General features: G+C 40.8%; 1 protein-coding gene across 1 annotated transcript in view; it reads right to left on the bottom strand.

Annotated features, from left to right (window-relative positions):
• Positions 1 to 5221: 5221 nt before the first annotated feature.
• Positions 5222 to 18078, bottom strand: part of LOC118936633 (circadian locomoter output cycles protein kaput) — a 53879-nt gene continuing 41022 nt past the window's right edge. Inside the window, exon 23 of the mRNA XM_090209920.1 lies at positions 5222 to 11819. Coding sequence (XP_090066046.1) covers positions 11610 to 11819 — 210 coding nt within the window. The 3' untranslated portion in view covers positions 5222 to 11609. The remainder of the gene's footprint in view (positions 11820 to 18078) is intronic.

An 18078-nucleotide genomic window follows, 5' to 3' on the forward strand; every position in this document is an offset into this window, starting at 1 on the left:
TATTGGTGAAATAACAGTTCTAGAAACCACCACGGTGTGTATTGGTGAAATAACAGTTCTAGAAACCACCACGGTGTGTATTGGTGAAATAACAGTTCTAGAAACCACCACGGTGTGTATTGGTGAAATAACAGTTCTAGAAACCACCACGGTGTGTATTGGTGAAATAACAGTTCTAGAAACCACCACAGTGTGTATTGGTGAAATAACAGTTCTAGAAACCACCACGGTGTGTATTGGTGAAATAACAGTTAGTTCTAGAAACCACCACGGTGTGTATTGGTGAAATAACAGTTCTAGAAACCACCACGGTGTGTATTGGGGAAATAACAGTTAGTTCTAGAAACCACCACGGTGTGTATTGGTGAAATAACAGTTCTAGAAACCACCACGGTGTGTATTGGTGAAATAACAGTTAGTTCTAGAAACCACCACAGTGTGTATTGGTGAAATAACAGTTAGTTCTAGAAACCACCACAGTGTGTATTGGTGAAATAACAGTTCTAGAAACCACCACGGTGTGTTTTGGTGAAATAACAGTTCTAGAAACCACCACGGTGTGTATTGGTGAAATAACAGTTCTAGAAACCACCATGGTGTGTATTGGTGAAATAACAGTTAGTTCTAGAAACCACCACGGTGTGTATTGGTGAAATAACAGTTCTAGAAACCACCACGGTGTGTATTGGTGAAATAACAGTTCTAGAAACCACCACGGTGTGTATTGGTGAAATAACAGTTAGTTCTAGAAACCACCATGGTGTGTATTGGTGAAATAACAGTTAGTTCTAGAAACCACCACGGTGTGTATTGGTGAAATAACAGTTAGTTCTAGAAACCACCACGGTGTGTATTGGTGAAATAACAGTTAGTTCTAGAAACCACCACGGTGTGTATTGGTGAAATAACAGTTCTAGAAACCACCACGGTGTGTATTGGTGAAATAACAGTTAGTTCTAGAAACCACCACGGTGTGTATTGGTGAAATAACAGTTAGTTCTAGAAACCACCACGGTGTGTATTGGTGAAATAACAGTTAGTTCTAGAAACCACCACGGTGTGTATTGGTGAAATAACAGTTCTAGAAACCACCACGGTGTGTATTGGTGAAATAACAGTTCTAGAAACCACCACGGTGTGTATTGGTGAAATAACAGTTCTAGAAACCACCACGGTGTGTATTGGTGAAATAACAGTTAGTTCTAGAAACCACCACGGTGTGTATTGGTGAAATAACAGTTCTAGAAACCACCACGGTGTGTATTGGTGAAATAACAGTTAGTTCTAGAAACCACCACGGTGTGTATTGGTGAAATAACAGTTCTAGAAACCACCACGGTGTGTATTGGTGAAATAACAGTTAGTTCTAGAAACCACCACGGTGTGTATTGGTGAAATAACAGTTAGTTCTAGAAACCACCACGGTGTGTATTGGTGAAATAACAGTTCTAGAAACCACCACGGTGTGTATTGGTGAAATAACAGTTAGTTCTAGAAACCACCATGGTGTGTATTGGTGAAATAACAGTTAGTTCTAGAAACCACCACGGTGTGTATTGGTGAAATAACAGTTAGTTCTAGAAACCACCACGGTGTGTATTGGTGAAATAACAGTTCTAGAAACCACCACGGTGTGTATTGGTGAAATAACAGTTCTAGAAACCACCATGGTGTGTATTGGTGAAATAACAGTTAGTTCTAGAAACCACCACGGTGTGTATTGGTGAAATAACAGTTAGTTCTAGACACCACCACGGTGTGTATTGGTGAAATAACAGTTCTAGAAACCACCACGGTGTGTATTGGTGAAATAACAGTTCTAGAAACCACCACGGTGTGTATTGGTGAAATAACAGTTCTAGAAACCACCACGGTGTGTATTGGTGAAATAACAGTTCTAGAAACCACCACGGTGTGTATTGGTGAAATAACAGTTCTAGAAACCACCACGGTGTGTATTGGTGAAATAACAGTTAGTTCTAGAAACCACCACGGTGTGTATTGGTGAAATAACAGTTCTAGAAACCACCACGGTGTGTATTGGTGAAATAACAGTTAGTTCTAGAAACCACCACGGTGTGTATTGGTGAAATAACAGTTCTAGTAACCACCATGGTGTGTATTGGTGAAATAACAGTTAGTTCTAGTAACCACCACGGTGTGTATTGGTGAAATAACAGTTCTAGAAACCACCATGGTGTGTATTGGTGAAATAACAGTTCTAGAAACCACCACGGTGTGTATTGGTGAAATAACAGTTAGTTCTAGAAACCACCACGGTGTGTATTGGTGAAATAACAGTTCTAGAAACCACCACGGTGTGTATTGGTGAAATAACAGTTCTAGAAACCACCACGGTGTGTATTGGTGAAATAACAGTTAGTTCTAGAAACCACCACGGTGTGTATTGGTGAAATAACAGTTAGTTCTAGAAACCACCATGGTGTGTATTGGTGAAATAACAGTTAGTTCTAGAAACCACCACGGTGTGTATTGGTGAAATAACCGTTCTAGAAACCACCACGGTGTGTATTGGTGAAATAACAGTTAGTTCTAGAAACCACCACGGTGTGTATTGGTGAAATAACAGTTCTAGAAACCACCACGGTGTGTATTGGTGAAATAACAGTTCTAGAAACCACCACGGTGTGTATTGGTGAAATAACAGTTAGTTCTAGAAACCACCACGGTGTGTATTGGTGAAATAACAGTTAGTTCTAGAAACCACCACGGTGTGTATTGGTGAAATAACAGTTAGTTCTAGAAACCACCACGGTGTGTATTGGTGAAATAACAGTTCTAGAAACCACCACGGTGTGTATTGGTGAAATAACAGTTAGTTCTAGAAACCACCACGGTGTGTATTGGTGAAATAACAGTTAGTTCTAGAAACCACCACGGTGTGTATTGGTGAAATAACAGTTCTAGAAACCACCACGGTGTGTATTGGTGAAATAACAGTTCTAGAAACCACCACAGTGTGTATTGGTGAAATAACAGTTAGTTCTAGAAACCACCACGGTGTGTATTGGTGAAATAACAGTTCTAGAAACCACCACGGTGTGTATTGGTGAAATAACAGTTAGTTCTAGAAACCACCACAGTGTGTATTGGTGAAATAACAGTTAGTTCTAGAAACCACCACAGTGTGTATTGGTGAAATAACAGTTCTAGAAACCACCACGGTGTGTATTGGTGAAATAACAGTTCTAGAAACCACCACGGTGTGTATTGGTGAAATAACAGTTCTAGAAACCACCATGGTGTGTATTGGTGAAATAACAGTTAGTTCTAGAAACCACCACGGTGTGTATTGGTGAAATAACAGTTCTAGAAACCACCACGGTGTGTATTGGTGAAATAACAGTTCTAGAAACCACCACGGTGTGTATTGGTGAAATAACAGTTAGTTCTAGAAACCACCATGGTGTGTATTGGTGAAATAACAGTTAGTTCTAGAAACCACCACGGTGTGTATTGGTGAAATAACAGTTAGTTCTAGAAACCACCACGGTGTGTATTGGTGAAATAACAGTTAGTTCTAGAAACCACCACGGTGTGTATTGGTGAAATAACAGTTCTAGAAACCACCACGGTGTGTATTGGTGAAATAACAGTTAGTTCTAGAAACCACCACGGTGTGTATTGGTGAAATAACAGTTAGTTCTAGAAACCACCACGGTGTGTATTGGTGAAATAACAGTTCTAGAAACCACCACGGTGTGTATTGGTGAAATAACAGTTAGTTCTAGAAACCACCACGGTGTGTATTGGTGAAATAACAGTTAGTTCTAGAAACCACCACGGTGTGTATTGGTGAAATAACAGTTCTAGAAACCACCACGGTGTGTATTGGTGAAATAACAGTTCTAGAAACCACCACGGTGTGTATTGGTGAAATAACAGTTCTAGAAACCACCACGGTGTGTATTGGTGAAATAACAGTTAGTTCTAGAAACCACCACGGTGTGTATTGGTGAAATAACAGTTCTAGAAACCACCACGGTGTGTATTGGTGAAATAACAGTTAGTTCTAGAAACCACCACGGTGTGTATTGGTGAAATAACAGTTCTAGAAACCACCACGGTGTGTATTGGTGAAATAACAGTTAGTTCTAGAAACCACCACGGTGTGTATTGGTGAAATAACAGTTAGTTCTAGAAACCACCACGGTGTGTATTGGTGAAATAACAGTTCTAGAAACCACCACGGTGTGTATTGGTGAAATAACAGTTAGTTCTAGAAACCACCATGGTGTGTATTGGTGAAATAACAGTTAGTTCTAGAAACCACCACGGTGTGTATTGGTGAAATAACAGTTAGTTCTAGAAACCACCACGGTGTGTATTGGTGAAATAACAGTTCTAGAAACCACCACGGTGTGTATTGGTGAAATAACAGTTCTAGAAACCACCATGGTGTGTATTGGTGAAATAACAGTTAGTTCTAGAAACCACCACGGTGTGTATTGGTGAAATAACAGTTAGTTCTAGACACCACCACGGTGTGTATTGGTGAAATAACAGTTCTAGAAACCACCATGGTGTGTATTGGTGAAATAACAGTTCTAGAAACCACCACGGTGTGTATTGGTGAAATAACAGTTCTAGAAACCACCACGGTGTGTATTGGTGAAATAACAGTTCTAGAAACCACCACGGTGTGTATTGGTGAAATAACAGTTCTAGAAACCACCACGGTGTGTATTGGTGAAATAACAGTTAGTTCTAGAAACCACCACGGTGTGTATTGGTGAAATAACAGTTAGTTCTAGAAACCACCACGGTGTGTATTGGTGAAATAACAGTTAGTTCTAGAAACCACCACGGTGTGTATTGGTGAAATAACAGTTCTAGAAACCACCATGGTGTGTATTGGTGAAATAACAGTTCTAGAAACCACCACGGTGTGTATTGGTGAAATAACAGTTCTAGAAACCACCACGGTGTGTATTGGTGAAATAACAGTTCTAGAAACCACCACGGTGTGTATTGGTGAAATAACAGTTAGTTCTAGAAACCACCACGGTGTGTATTGGTGAAATAACAGTTCTAGAAACCACCACGGTGTGTATTGGTGAAATAACAGTTAGTTCTAGAAACCACCACGGTGTGTATTGGTGAAATAACAGTTCTAGTAACCACCACGGTGTGTATTGGTGAAATAACAGTTAGTTCTAGAAACCACCACGGTGTGTATTGGTGAAATAACAGTTAGTTCTAGAAACCACCACGGTGTGTATTGGTGAAATAACAGTTGGGTTTCAGTCTGTCAATGGTAAAGAAACACGGTTCAGGTCCAACATTCAGAATAGTCCAAACAGAGCTGCTTGTTACAGTAACATCGGAACAACGGAATCATAGAATCAGAACGTAGAATTTCGGAACTCGATTCTCATACCATTGAATGGGACATGATTGAACCACTTCATTACACAAGCCCGTTTCTCTTCTACAGCAGAATGGCTACGTGCCACCCTGTTTCATACACATAGCGCGCTACTTTAGACCAGCTCTGGACAAAACGTAGTGCACTATATAGGAAATAGGGTGTCATTTGGGACACAGTCAAACAAGATACATACATACATTAAGTCTCTTCCACCGTTACATTCTTTGGGCTGGGTGTATATCAGTGATGTGGAAATAACATGACAATAACAGTTGCATTCTTTCAGCAATAAAACTCACAAAACACTAAAATTAAAGGACCTGAATTTGCTGAGGGATGTGTGTCAAAAGGGTAGTTGTGTCAAAGTGTGTGTGTGTGTGTGTGTGAGTGTGTGTGTGTGAGACACACACACTTTGTCATAGCTTCGTAGGTAATGGATTCCCCATGAAACCATGCGTCAAGTCTAAGCATTAATACCTTGATGTCCTTAATCCACAGGAACACAGTGGAGGTTGTTGTCGTGGCACAACGCTCAGTCTCACACTAACACGTATTCAGGTTGGGCTGCATCTCTCCTGGGCGTCGTCATCATCACCAGCCCAAACACAGAGGAAGATTCTAGACTATTCACTAGTCATCATCGTTACTGCAACGCATGAACTGATTGGCTGTTCCCGTGTGATACAGGAAGTAGAACAAAACGAAGAGTAGAAATTACCAAACACATGCCTACACTCTCTCCCTCTCCACTCTGTTCTTCGAGACAAGAACAATCACAGACGTTCTGGGAAGTCCTTTTTCCAAACAACACACTCCTCCTGTACTGTCCAAGACTTTTACTGTTAGATATGTCTTCACTGTTACATTACTGACCGACCGACCACTGACCAGACCTGGATTAAATATCAACTGACCAGACCTGGATCAAATATCAACTGACCACTGACCAGACCTTGATTAAATATCAACTGACTACTAACCAGACCTGGATCAAATATCAACTGACCAGACCTGGATCAAATATCAACTGACCAGACCTGGATCAAATATCAACAGACCAGACCTGGATCAAATATCAACTGACTACTGACCAGACCTGGATCAAATATCAACTGAACAGACCTGGATCAAATATCAACTGACCAGACCTGGATCAAATATCAACTGACTACTGACCAGACCTGGATTAAATATCAACTGACCAGACCTGGATCAAATATCAACTGACTACTGACCAGACCTGGATCAAATATCAACTGACCAGACCTGGATCAAATATCAACTGACTACTGACCAGACCTGGATCAAATATCAACTGACTACTGACCAGACCTGGATCAAATATCAACTGACCAGGCCTGGATCAAATATCAACTGACTACTGACCAGACCTGGATCAAATATCAACTGACCAGGCCTGGATCAAATATCAACTGACTACTGGCCAGACCTGGATCAAATATCTACTGACCAGACCTGGATCAAATATCAACTGACCAGACATGGATCAAATATCAACTGACCAGACCTGGATCAAATATCAACTGACTACTGACCAGACCTGGATCAAATATCAACTGACTGACCAGACCTGGATCAGATATCAACTGACTACTGACCAGACCTGGATCAAATATCAACTGACCAGACCTGGATCAAATATCAACTGACCAGACCTGGATCAAATATCATCTGACCAGACCTGGATCAAATATCTACTGACCAGACCTGGATCAAATATCTACTGACCAGACCTGGATCAAATATCAACTGACCAGACCTGGATCAAATATCAACTGACCAGACCTGGATCAAATATCAACTGACTACTGACCAGACCTGGATCAAATATCAACTGACTACTGACCAGACCTGGATCAGATATCAACTGACCAGACCTGGATCAAATATCATCTGACCAGACCTGGATCAAATATCTACTGACCAGACCTGGATCAAATATCAACTGACTACTGACCAGACCTGGATCAAATATCAACTGACCAGACCTGGATCAAATATCAACTGACCAGACCTGGATCAAATATCAACTGACTACTGACCAGACCTGGATCAAATATCAACTGACTACTGACCAGACCTGGATTAAATATCAACTGACCAGACCTGGATCAAATACCAACTGACTACTGACCAGACCTGGATCAGATATCAACTGACTACTGACCAGACCTGGATCAAATATCAACTGACCAGACCTGGATCAAATATCATCTGACCAGACCTGGATCAAATATCTACTGACCAGACCTGGATCAAATATCAACTGACCAGACCTGGATCAAATATCAACTGACCAGACCTGGATCAAATATCAACTGACTACTGACCAGACCTGGATCAAATATCAACTGACTACTGACCAGACCTGGATCAAATATCAACTGACCAGACCTGGATCAAATATCAACTGACTACTGACCAGACCTGGATCAAATATCAACTGACTACTGACCAGACCTGGATCAAATATCAACTGACCAGGCCTGGATCAAATATCAACTGACTACTGACCAGACCTGGATCAGATATCAACTGACCAGACCTGGATCAAATATCAACTGACTACTGACCAGACCTGGATCAGATATCAACTGACCAGACCTTGATCAAATATCAACTGACTACTGACCATATAGTGCACTACTTTAGACCAGAGCCCTATGGCACCCTATTCCCTATATAGTGCACTACTTTAGACCAGAGCCCTATGGCACCCTATTCCCTATATAGTGCACTACTTTAGACCATAGCCCTATTCCCTATATAGTGCACTACTTTAGACCAGGGCCCTATTCCCTATATAGTGCACTACTTTAGACCAGAGCCCTATGGCACCCTATTCCCTATATAGTGCACTACTTTAGACCATAGCCCTATTCCCTATATAGTGCACTACTTTAGACCAGGGCCCTATTCCCTATATAGTGCACTACTTTAGACCAGAGCCCTATGGCACCCTATTCCCTATATAGTGCACTACTTTAGACCAGGGCCCTATTCCCTATATAGTGCACTACTTTAGACCAGGGCCCTATTCCCTATATAGTGCACTACTTTAGACCAGAGCCCTATTCCCTATATAGTGCACTACTTTAGACCATAGCCCTATTCCCTATATAGTGCACTACTTTAGACCAGGGCCCTATTCCCTATATAGTGAACTACTTTAGACCAGTGCCCTATTCCCTATATAGTACACTACTTTAGACCAGAGCCCTATTCCCTATATAGTGCACTACTTTAGACCAGAGCCAATAGGAAAGTACCATTTTGGACACAACAGTTTTATTCCTGAGCAGAGACCATTCAGCAAATTGTGGATCCTTGAATAAGGGAGTTAGTATAAGACACAGGGGGAAACACACACAATGTAAACACACACACACACACAATGTAAACACACACGCACACAATGTCTAGAGGTAAACGCATGGACAAGAACACAGACTCACATACTCTCTCTCACACACACAAACATACACACAGATTTCCACACACATCCAGATTCAACACAGCTAGGTAGATATACTGTCTGTAGGTCTGTAATTTACTGTGTTAGACCGCATTAAGTGCTATAATATCATGGGGAGATATACTGTCTGTAGGTCTGTAATTTACTGTGTTAGACCTCATTAAGTGCTATAATATCATGGGGAGATATACTGTCTGTAATTTACTGTCTAAGACCTCATTAAGTGCTATAATATCATGGGGAGATATACTGTCTGTAATTTACTGTCTAAGACCTCATTAAGTGCTATAATATCATAGGGAGATATACTGTCTGTAGGTCTGTAATTTACTGTGTTAGACCGCATTAAGTGCTATGATATACTGTCTGTAATTTACTGTCTAAGACCTCATTAAGTGCTATAATATCATAGGGAGATATACTGTCTGTAGGTCTGTAATTTACTGTGTTAGACCGCATTAAGTGCTATAATATCATGGGGAGATATACTGTCTGTAGGTCTGTAATTTACTGTGTTAGACCTCATTAAGTGCTATAATATCATGGGGAGATATACTGTCTGTAATTTACTGTCTAAGACCTCATTAAGTGCTATAATATCATGGGGAGATATACTGTCTGTAATTTACTGTCTAAGACCTCATTAAGTGCTATAATATCATGGGGGAGGTTAAATATATACTGTCTGTAGGTCTGTAATTTACTGTGTTAGACCTCATTAAGTGCTATAATATCATGGGGAGATATACTGTCTGTAGGTCTGTAATTTACTGTGTTAGACCTCATTAAGTGCTATAATATCATGGGGAGATATACTGTCTGTAATTTACTGTGTTAGACCTCATTAAGTGCTATAATATCATGGGGAGATATACTGTCTGTAATTTACTGTGTTAGACCTCATTAAGTGCTATAATATCATGGGGAGATATACTGTCTGTAATTTACTGTCTAAGACCTCATTAAGTGCTATAATATCATGGGGGAGGTTAAATATATACTGTCTGTAGGTCTGTAATTTACTGTGTTAGACCTCATTAAGTGCTATAATATCATGGGGGAGGTTAAATATATACTGTCTATGTATAATAAGACTCTGTTTCTGTCTTCATTAAAAAATAATCCATTCTATATACATGCAGTACTCTGATAGAAGGGTCATATACTTCTGGAAATATATATATATATATATACCTCTTTGAATAGTCTGCTAAAATATATATATCAACTGACCCTGTGTGTTGTGACTATTGGCACTTGGAATAACTAAACCCGTTACAGATGATCCCAGACCTGTGTGTTGTTAAGACGGCACCATTCATATAGAACATTTACTAGATGTATTTTTCCCAAAGCAACTTAGAGTCAGTCATACGTGCATAGATTTGACGTACGGATGGCCCGAGCTGGAATCAAACCCACGACCTTTGGGGTTGCAAGTGCCTTGCTCTACCAACTGAGCCAACACAAGACCGAAGTGATCTGGGACCAGGCTGAGTAATATCGCCGACTCCCTGGTCTGGTTTAGATTATATTTATCCGTAGGTCTGTTTGGTCGTCATGATTGGATTGGATCAGACGTGGTTGTTGTTCTGATAAAACGTTTCAAAATGTTGAGTTTAAAAAATAAAATGTTGAGTTTAAAAACTACATTTCCCAGCATCCCACTAGAACCCAAGCCCGTCCATCAAACCAACGGTGACACAACATCTCTCCCTCCGGGGGCCATGTTCCAACACAAATGAAATACACCCTTTAACTGAATGACTTTGATGACCTCAAGGCAGGAAGGGAGGAAAGATGGAAGGATGGATGCATTTTCTAAAGTGTTGGAACAGAGCCGAAAGACCTTTAGGTGGAAGAGAGAGGCGGCTCTTCATCCTAGCTGAACGTCTGTCACCTCATATCTGACCAGGAACTGACCAGGAACTGACCAGGAAAACACTGAATAAAGTCATTTTGTCAAAAGTTACTCATAAAAACGTACAGTTATTTACCCATGCAATCATATAAAATAGTCATTTCCGGTTTTTTTCTTTGCAGCTATAATGGATATTTACATTTAGTTTAATGTTACACACGTCTGTACTGTACAGACCCATAGAGTCAGTCCATCACCACAACGTTCCTTTTGGAGTCTCTCGTTGCCGTGGCAACGCAGAGTTCTACTGGGTTTCCACGGACACCGAGTTTGTCTCTCCTCCAACGCACGAACAAACAACTCTCCTCCTGGTTGCTACGGGACACAGGGTTCCGATGGTTCCGGTCCGTACTATTGTCACCGCGGTGATGAGGAGTTCCTTAAGGAAGGTGAAATCCAGGTGGGGCCAAACCTCCTCCTGAAGATCTCCTGACTGCAGGCTTTAGTTCCGGCCCTGCGCTAACCAACACACCTGATTCAGTCTAGGTGAGCATCAAGGTCCTGGTGAGCAACTGAATAGGTGTGTTAGAGCAGAGCCGGAGCCAAACCCTGCACAGTTAGTAGCTTTCTAGGACGAAGGGCTGGCCACCCTCACCGTTACCCATAATTCAGTTTGTTATGGCGGAAGATAGAGGGGGGTCAACACAGCAGCTATATTGGTAGGGGCGATAGGAAGGGGGGGGTTGGGTGACTCCAACACTGTAGTTCCATTAGAAAAACACACAACACAATCCAGGACACCCCTCCACACCTCTGATTGGTTCAGCCTTCAGGTCATAGAGTCTGATTGGATGCCTGGCCTACTGTGCTTGGCTGCTGGAGCTGTCAGTCCGGTGCGAAGGCGGGCCTTTGGGTTGTTTCTGCGGCTGTGGTTTCAGCTGCAGCTGATGCCTCTGGTTGTGAGACTGTTGTTGTTGTTGTGTTACCTGGGTGAAGGCCTGTTGCTGTTGTTGCATGGGGAATGCTGCCTGGAGGATCAGCTGCTGGTTGCCGTGGAGAAGACGGGTGCCCTGGTTACGGGAAGTAAGACAATGGATTAGAATGGTATTCTTATTCTAATTCTATGGTTAGAACTATAGAAGTGACTCTAAAACATTATGATTAGAACACTGTGAAATCCTTAAAATTCTAATGACATTCCCCTTATCCACAGATCTAGGATCAGGGTAAGATAGATAGCATTCATTCTGCCTCGGTCCCTATTGAACTCTGCCCCCACACTGCCCTCTGCTGGTTACATGTAGGAACTGCTGCTGCTACTGTGCAGTCTGGTTGTCTGAAATGACACCAGATTCTCCACATAGAGGACTACTGTTGACCAGGCCCATAGGGAAGAGGGTGCCATTTTGGACTCAGTCCTAATCCATCGCTATACACACTCCATCCCTCTGTGAACTGCCTGTCTATGGCTGTTGAAACTAGAGGTTACCTGTTGAAACTAGAGGTTACCTGTTGAAACTAGAGGTTACCTGTTGAAACTAGAGGTTACCTGTTGAAACTAGAGGTTACCTGTACGAACTAGAGGTTACCTGTTGAAACTAGAGGTTACCTGTTGAAACTAGAGGTTACCTGTCAGAACTGATGCTGTTGAAACTAGAGGTTACCTGTTGAAACTAGAGGTTACCTGTTGAAACTAGAGGTTACCTGTTGAAACTAGAGGTTACCTGTTGAAACTAGAGGTTACCTGTTGAAACTAGAAGTTACCTGTTAGAACTGATGCTGTTGAAACTAGAGGTTACCTGTTGAAACTAGAGGTTACCTGTTGAAACTAGAGGTTACCTGTTGAAACTAGAGGTTACCTGTTGAAACTAGAAGTTACCTGTTAGAACTGATGCTGTTGAAACTAGAGGTTACCTGTTGAAACTAGAGGTTACCTGTTAGAACTAGATGTTACCTGTTGAAACTAGAGGTTACCTGTTGAAACTAGATGTTACCTGTTGAAACTAGAGGTTACCTGTTAGAACTGATGCTGTTGAAACTAGAGGTTACCTGTTGAAACTAGAGGTTACCTGTTGAAACTAGAAGTTATCTGTTGAAACTAGAGGTTACCTGTTGAAACTAGAGGTTACCTGTTGAAACTAGAGGTTACCTGTTGAAACTAGAGGTTACCTGTCAGAACTGATGCTGTTGAAACTAGAGGTTACCTGTTGAAACTAGAGGTTACCTGTTGAAACTAGAGGTTACCTGTTGAAACTAGAGTTTACCTGTTGAAACTAGAGGTTACCTGTTGAAACTAGAGGTTACCTGTTGAAACTAGAGATTACCTGTTGAAACTAGAGGTTACCTGTTGAAACTAGAGGTTACCTGTTAGAACTGATGCTGTTGAAACTAGAGGTTACCTGTTAGAACTGATGCTGTTGAAACTAGAGGTTACCTGTTAGAACTAGAGGTTACCTGTTAGAACTAGAGGTTACCTGTTGAAACTAGAGGTTACCTGTTGAAACTAGAGTTTACCTGTTGAAACTAGAGGTTACCTGTTGAAACTAGAGGTTACCTGTTGAAACTAGAGGTTACCTGTTAGAACTAGAGGTTACCTGTTAGAACTAGAGAATACCTGTTGAAACTAGAGGTTACCTGTTGAAACTAGAGGTTACCTGTTAGAACTAGAGGTAACCTGTTGAAACTAGAGGTTACCTGTTAGAACTAGAGGTCACCTGTTGAAACTAGAGGTTACCTGTTGAAACTAGAGGTTACCTGTTGAAACTAGAGGTTACCTGTTGAAACTAGAGGTTACCTGTTGAAACTAGAGGTTACCTGTTGAAACTAGAGAATACCTGTTAGAACTGATGCTGTTGAAACTAGAGATTACCTGTTGAAACTAGAGGTTACCTGTTGAAACTAGAGGTTACCTGTTGAAACTAGAGGTTACCTGTTAGAACTAGAGGTTACCTGTTGAAACTAGAGGTTACCTGTTGAAACTAGAGGTTACCTGTTGAAACTAGAGGTAACCTGTTAGAACTAGAGAATACCTGTTGAAACTAGAGGTTACCTGTTGAAACTAGAGGTTACCTGTTGAAACTAGAGGTTACCTGTTGAAACTAGAGGTTACCTGTTGAAACTAGAGGTTACCTGTTGAAACTAGAGGTTACCTGTTGAAACTAGAGGTTACCTGTTGAAACTAGAGGTTACCTGTTGAAACTAGAAGTTATCTGTTGAAACTAGAGGTTACCTGTTGAAACTAGAGGTTACCTGTTAGAACTGATGCTGTTGAAACTAGAGATTACCTGTTGAAACTAGAGGTTACCTGTTGAAACTAGAGGTTACCTGTTGAAACTAGAGGTTACCTGTCAGAACTGATGCTGTTGAAACTAGAGATTACCTGTTGAAACTAGAGGTTACCTGTTGAAACTAGAGGTTACCTGTTGAAACTAGAGGTTACCTGTTGAAACTAGAGGTTACCTGTTGAAACTAGAGGTTACCTGTTGAAACTAGAGAATACCTGTTGAAACTAGAGGTTACCTGTTGAAACTAGAGGTTACCTGTTGAAACTAGAGGTTACCTGTTGAAACTAGAGGTTACCTGTTAGAACTAGAGAATACCTGTTGAAACTAGAGGTTACCTGTTGAAACTAGAGGTTACCTGTTGAAACTAGAGGTTACCTGTTAGAACTAGAGGTTACCTGTTAGAACTAGAGGTTACCTGTTAGAACTAGAGGTTACCTGTTAGAACTAGAGAATACCTGTTGAAACTAGAGGTTACCTGTTAGAACTAGAGGTTACCTGTTAGAACTAGAGGTTACCTGTTAGAACTAGAGAATACCTGTTGAAACTAGAGGTTACCTGTTGAAACTAGAGTTTACCTGTTGAAACTATAGGTTACCTGTTGAAACTAGAGGTAACCTGTTGAAACTAGAGGTAACCTGTTAGAACTAGAGAATACCTGTTGAAACTAGAGGTTACCTGTTGAAACTAGAGGTTACCTGTTGAAACTAGAAGTTATCTGTTGAAACTAGAGGTTACCTGTTGAAACTAGAGGTTACCTGTTGAAACTAGAGGTTACCTGTTGAAACTAGAGGTAACCTGTTGAAACTAGAAGTTACCTGTTAGAACTAGAGGTTACCTGTTAGAACTAGAGGTTACCTGTTAGAACTAGAGGTTACCTGTTGAAACTAGAGGTTACCTGTTGAAACTAGAGTTTACCTGTTGAAACTAGAGGTTACCTGTTGAAACTAGAGGTTACCTGTACGAACTGATGCTGTTGAAACTAGAGGTTACCTGTTAGAACTGATGCTGTTGAAACTAGAGGTTACCTGTTGAAACTAGAGGTTACCTGTTGAAACTAGAGGTTACCTGTTGAAACTAGAGGTAACCTGTTAGAACTAGAGAATACCTGTTGAAACTAGAGGTTACCTGTTAGAACTAGAGGTTACCTGTTAGAACTAGAGAATACCTGTTGAAACTAGAGGTTACCTGTTAGAACTAGAGGTTACCTGTTGAAACTAGAGGTAACCTGTTGAAACTAGAGGTTACCTGTTGAAACTAGAGGTTACCTGTTGAAACTAGAGGTTACCTGTTGAAACTAGAGAATACCTGTTGAAACTAGAGGTTACCTGTTAGAACTAGAGGTTACCTGTTGAAACTAGAGGTAACCTGTTGAAACTAGAGGTTAGCTGTTGAAACTAGAGGTTACCTGTTGAAACTAGAGGTTACCTGTTGAAACTAGAGGTTACCTGTTGAAACTAGAGGTTACCTGTTGAAACTAGAGAATACCTGTTAGAACTGATGCTGTTGAAACTAGAGGTTACCTGTTGAAACTAGAGGTTACCTGTTGAAACTAGAGGTTACCTGTCAGAACTGATGCTGTTGAAACTAGAGGTTACCTGTTAAAACTAGAGGTTACCTGTTGAAACTAGAGGTTACCTGTCAGAACTGATGCTGTTGAAACTAGAGGTTACCTGTTGAAACTAGAGGTTACCTGTTGAAACTAGAGGTTACCTGTTGAAACTAGAGGTTACCTGTTGAAACTAGAGGTTACCTGTTGAAACTAGAGGTTACCTGTTGCAACTAGAGGTTACCTGTTGAAACTAGATGTTATCTGTTGAAACTAGAGGTTACCTGTTGAAACTAGAGGTTACCTGTTGAAACTAGAGGTTACCTGTTGAAACTAGAGGTTACCTGTTGAAACTAGAGGTTACCTGTTGAAACTAGAGGTTACCTGTTGAAACTAGAGGTTACCTGTTGAAACTAGAGGTTACCTGTTAGAACTAGAGAATACCTGTTGAAACTAGAGGTTACCTGTTGAAACTAGAGGTTACCTGTTGAAACTAGAGGTTACCTGTTAGAACTAGAGGTTACCTGTTAGAACTAGAGGTTACCTGTTAGAACTAGAGGTTACCTGTTAGAACTAGAGAATACCTGTTGAAACTAGAGGTTACCTGTTAGAACTAGAGGTTACCTGTTAGAACTAGAGGTTACCTGTTAGAACTAGAGAATACCTGTTGAAACTAGAGGTTACCTGTTGAAACTAGAGGTTACCTGTTGAAACTAGAGGTTACCTGTTAGAACTAGAGAATACCTGTTGAAACTAGAGGTTACCTGTTGAAACTAGAGGTTACCTGTTGAAACTAGAGGTTACCTGTTAGAACTAGAGGTTACCTGTTAGAACTAGAGGTTACCTGTTAGAACTAGAGGTTACCTGTTAGAACTAGAGAATACCTGTTGAAACTAGAGGTTACCTGTTAGAACTAGAGGTTACCTGTTAGAACTAGAGGTTACCTGTTAGAACTAGAGAATACCTGTTGAAACTAGAGGTTACCTGTTGAAACTAGAGTTTACCTGTTGAAACTATAGGTTACCTGTTGAAACTAGAGGTAACCTGTTGAAACTAGAGGTAACCTGTTAGAACTAGAGAATACCTGTTGAAACTAGAGGTTACCTGTTGAAACTAGAGGTTACCTGTTGAAACTAGAAGTTATCTGTTGAAACTAGAGGTTACCTGTTGAAACTAGAGGTTACCTGTTGAAACTAGAGGTTACCTGTTGAAACTAGAGGTAACCTGTTGAAACTAGAAGTTACCTGTTAGAACTAGAGGTTACCTGTTAGAACTAGAGGTTACCTGTTAGAACTAGAGGTTACCTGTTGAAACTAGAGGTTACCTGTTGAAACTAGAGTTTACCTGTTGAAACTAGAGGTTACCTGTTGAAACTAGAGGTTACCTGTACGAACTGATGCTGTTGAAACTAGAGGTTACCTGTTAGAACTGATGCTGTTGAAACTAGAGGTTACCTGTTGAAACTAGAGGTTACCTGTTGAAACTAGAGGTTACCTGTTGAAACTAGAGGTAACCTGTTAGAACTAGAGAATACCTGTTGAAACTAGAGGTTACCTGTTAGAACTAGAGGTTACCTGTTAGAACTAGAGAATACCTGTTGAAACTAGAGGTTACCTGTTAGAACTAGAGGTTACCTGTTGAAACTAGAGGTAACCTGTTGAAACTAGAGGTTACCTGTTGAAACTAGAGGTTACCTGTTGAAACTAGAGGTTACCTGTTGAAACTAGAGAATACCTGTTGAAACTAGAGGTTACCTGTTAGAACTAGAGGTTACCTGTTGAAACTAGAGGTAACCTGTTGAAACTAGAGGTTAGCTGTTGAAACTAGAGGTTACCTGTTGAAACTAGAGGTTACCTGTTGAAACTAGAGGTTACCTGTTGAAACTAGAGGTTACCTGTTGAAACTAGAGAATACCTGTTAGAACTGATGCTGTTGAAACTAGAGGTTACCTGTTGAAACTAGAGGTTACCTGTTGAAACTAGAGGTTACCTGTCAGAACTGATGCTGTTGAAACTAGAGGTTACCTGTTGAAACTAGAGGTTACCTGTTGAAACTAGAGGTTACCTGTCAGAACTGATGCTGTTGAAACTAGAGGTTACCTGTTGAAACTAGAGGTTACCTGTTGAAACTAGAGGTTACCTGTTGAAACTAGAGGTTACCTGTTGAAACTAGAGGTTACCTGTTGAAACTAGAGGTTACCTGTTGAAACTAGAGGTTACCTGTTGCAACTAGAGGTTACCTGTTGAAACTAGATGTTATCTGTTGAAACTAGAGGTTACCTGTTGAAACTAGAGGTTACCTGTTGAAACTAGAGGTTACCTGTTGAAACTAGAGGTTACCTGTTGAAACTAGAGGTTACCTGTTGAAACTAGAGGTTACCTGTTGAAACTAGAGGTTACCTGTTGAAACTAGAGGTCACCTGTTGAAACTAGAGGTCACCTGTTGAAACTAGAGGTAACCTGTTGAAACTAGAGGTAACCTGTTGAAACTAGAGGTTAC

Source organism: Oncorhynchus mykiss, chromosome 19 (genome assembly GCF_057628025.1).
Source record: "Oncorhynchus mykiss isolate SJ-2025 chromosome 19, ASM5762802v1, whole genome shotgun sequence".
Lineage (NCBI taxonomy): Eukaryota > Metazoa > Chordata > Actinopteri > Salmoniformes > Salmonidae > Oncorhynchus > Oncorhynchus mykiss.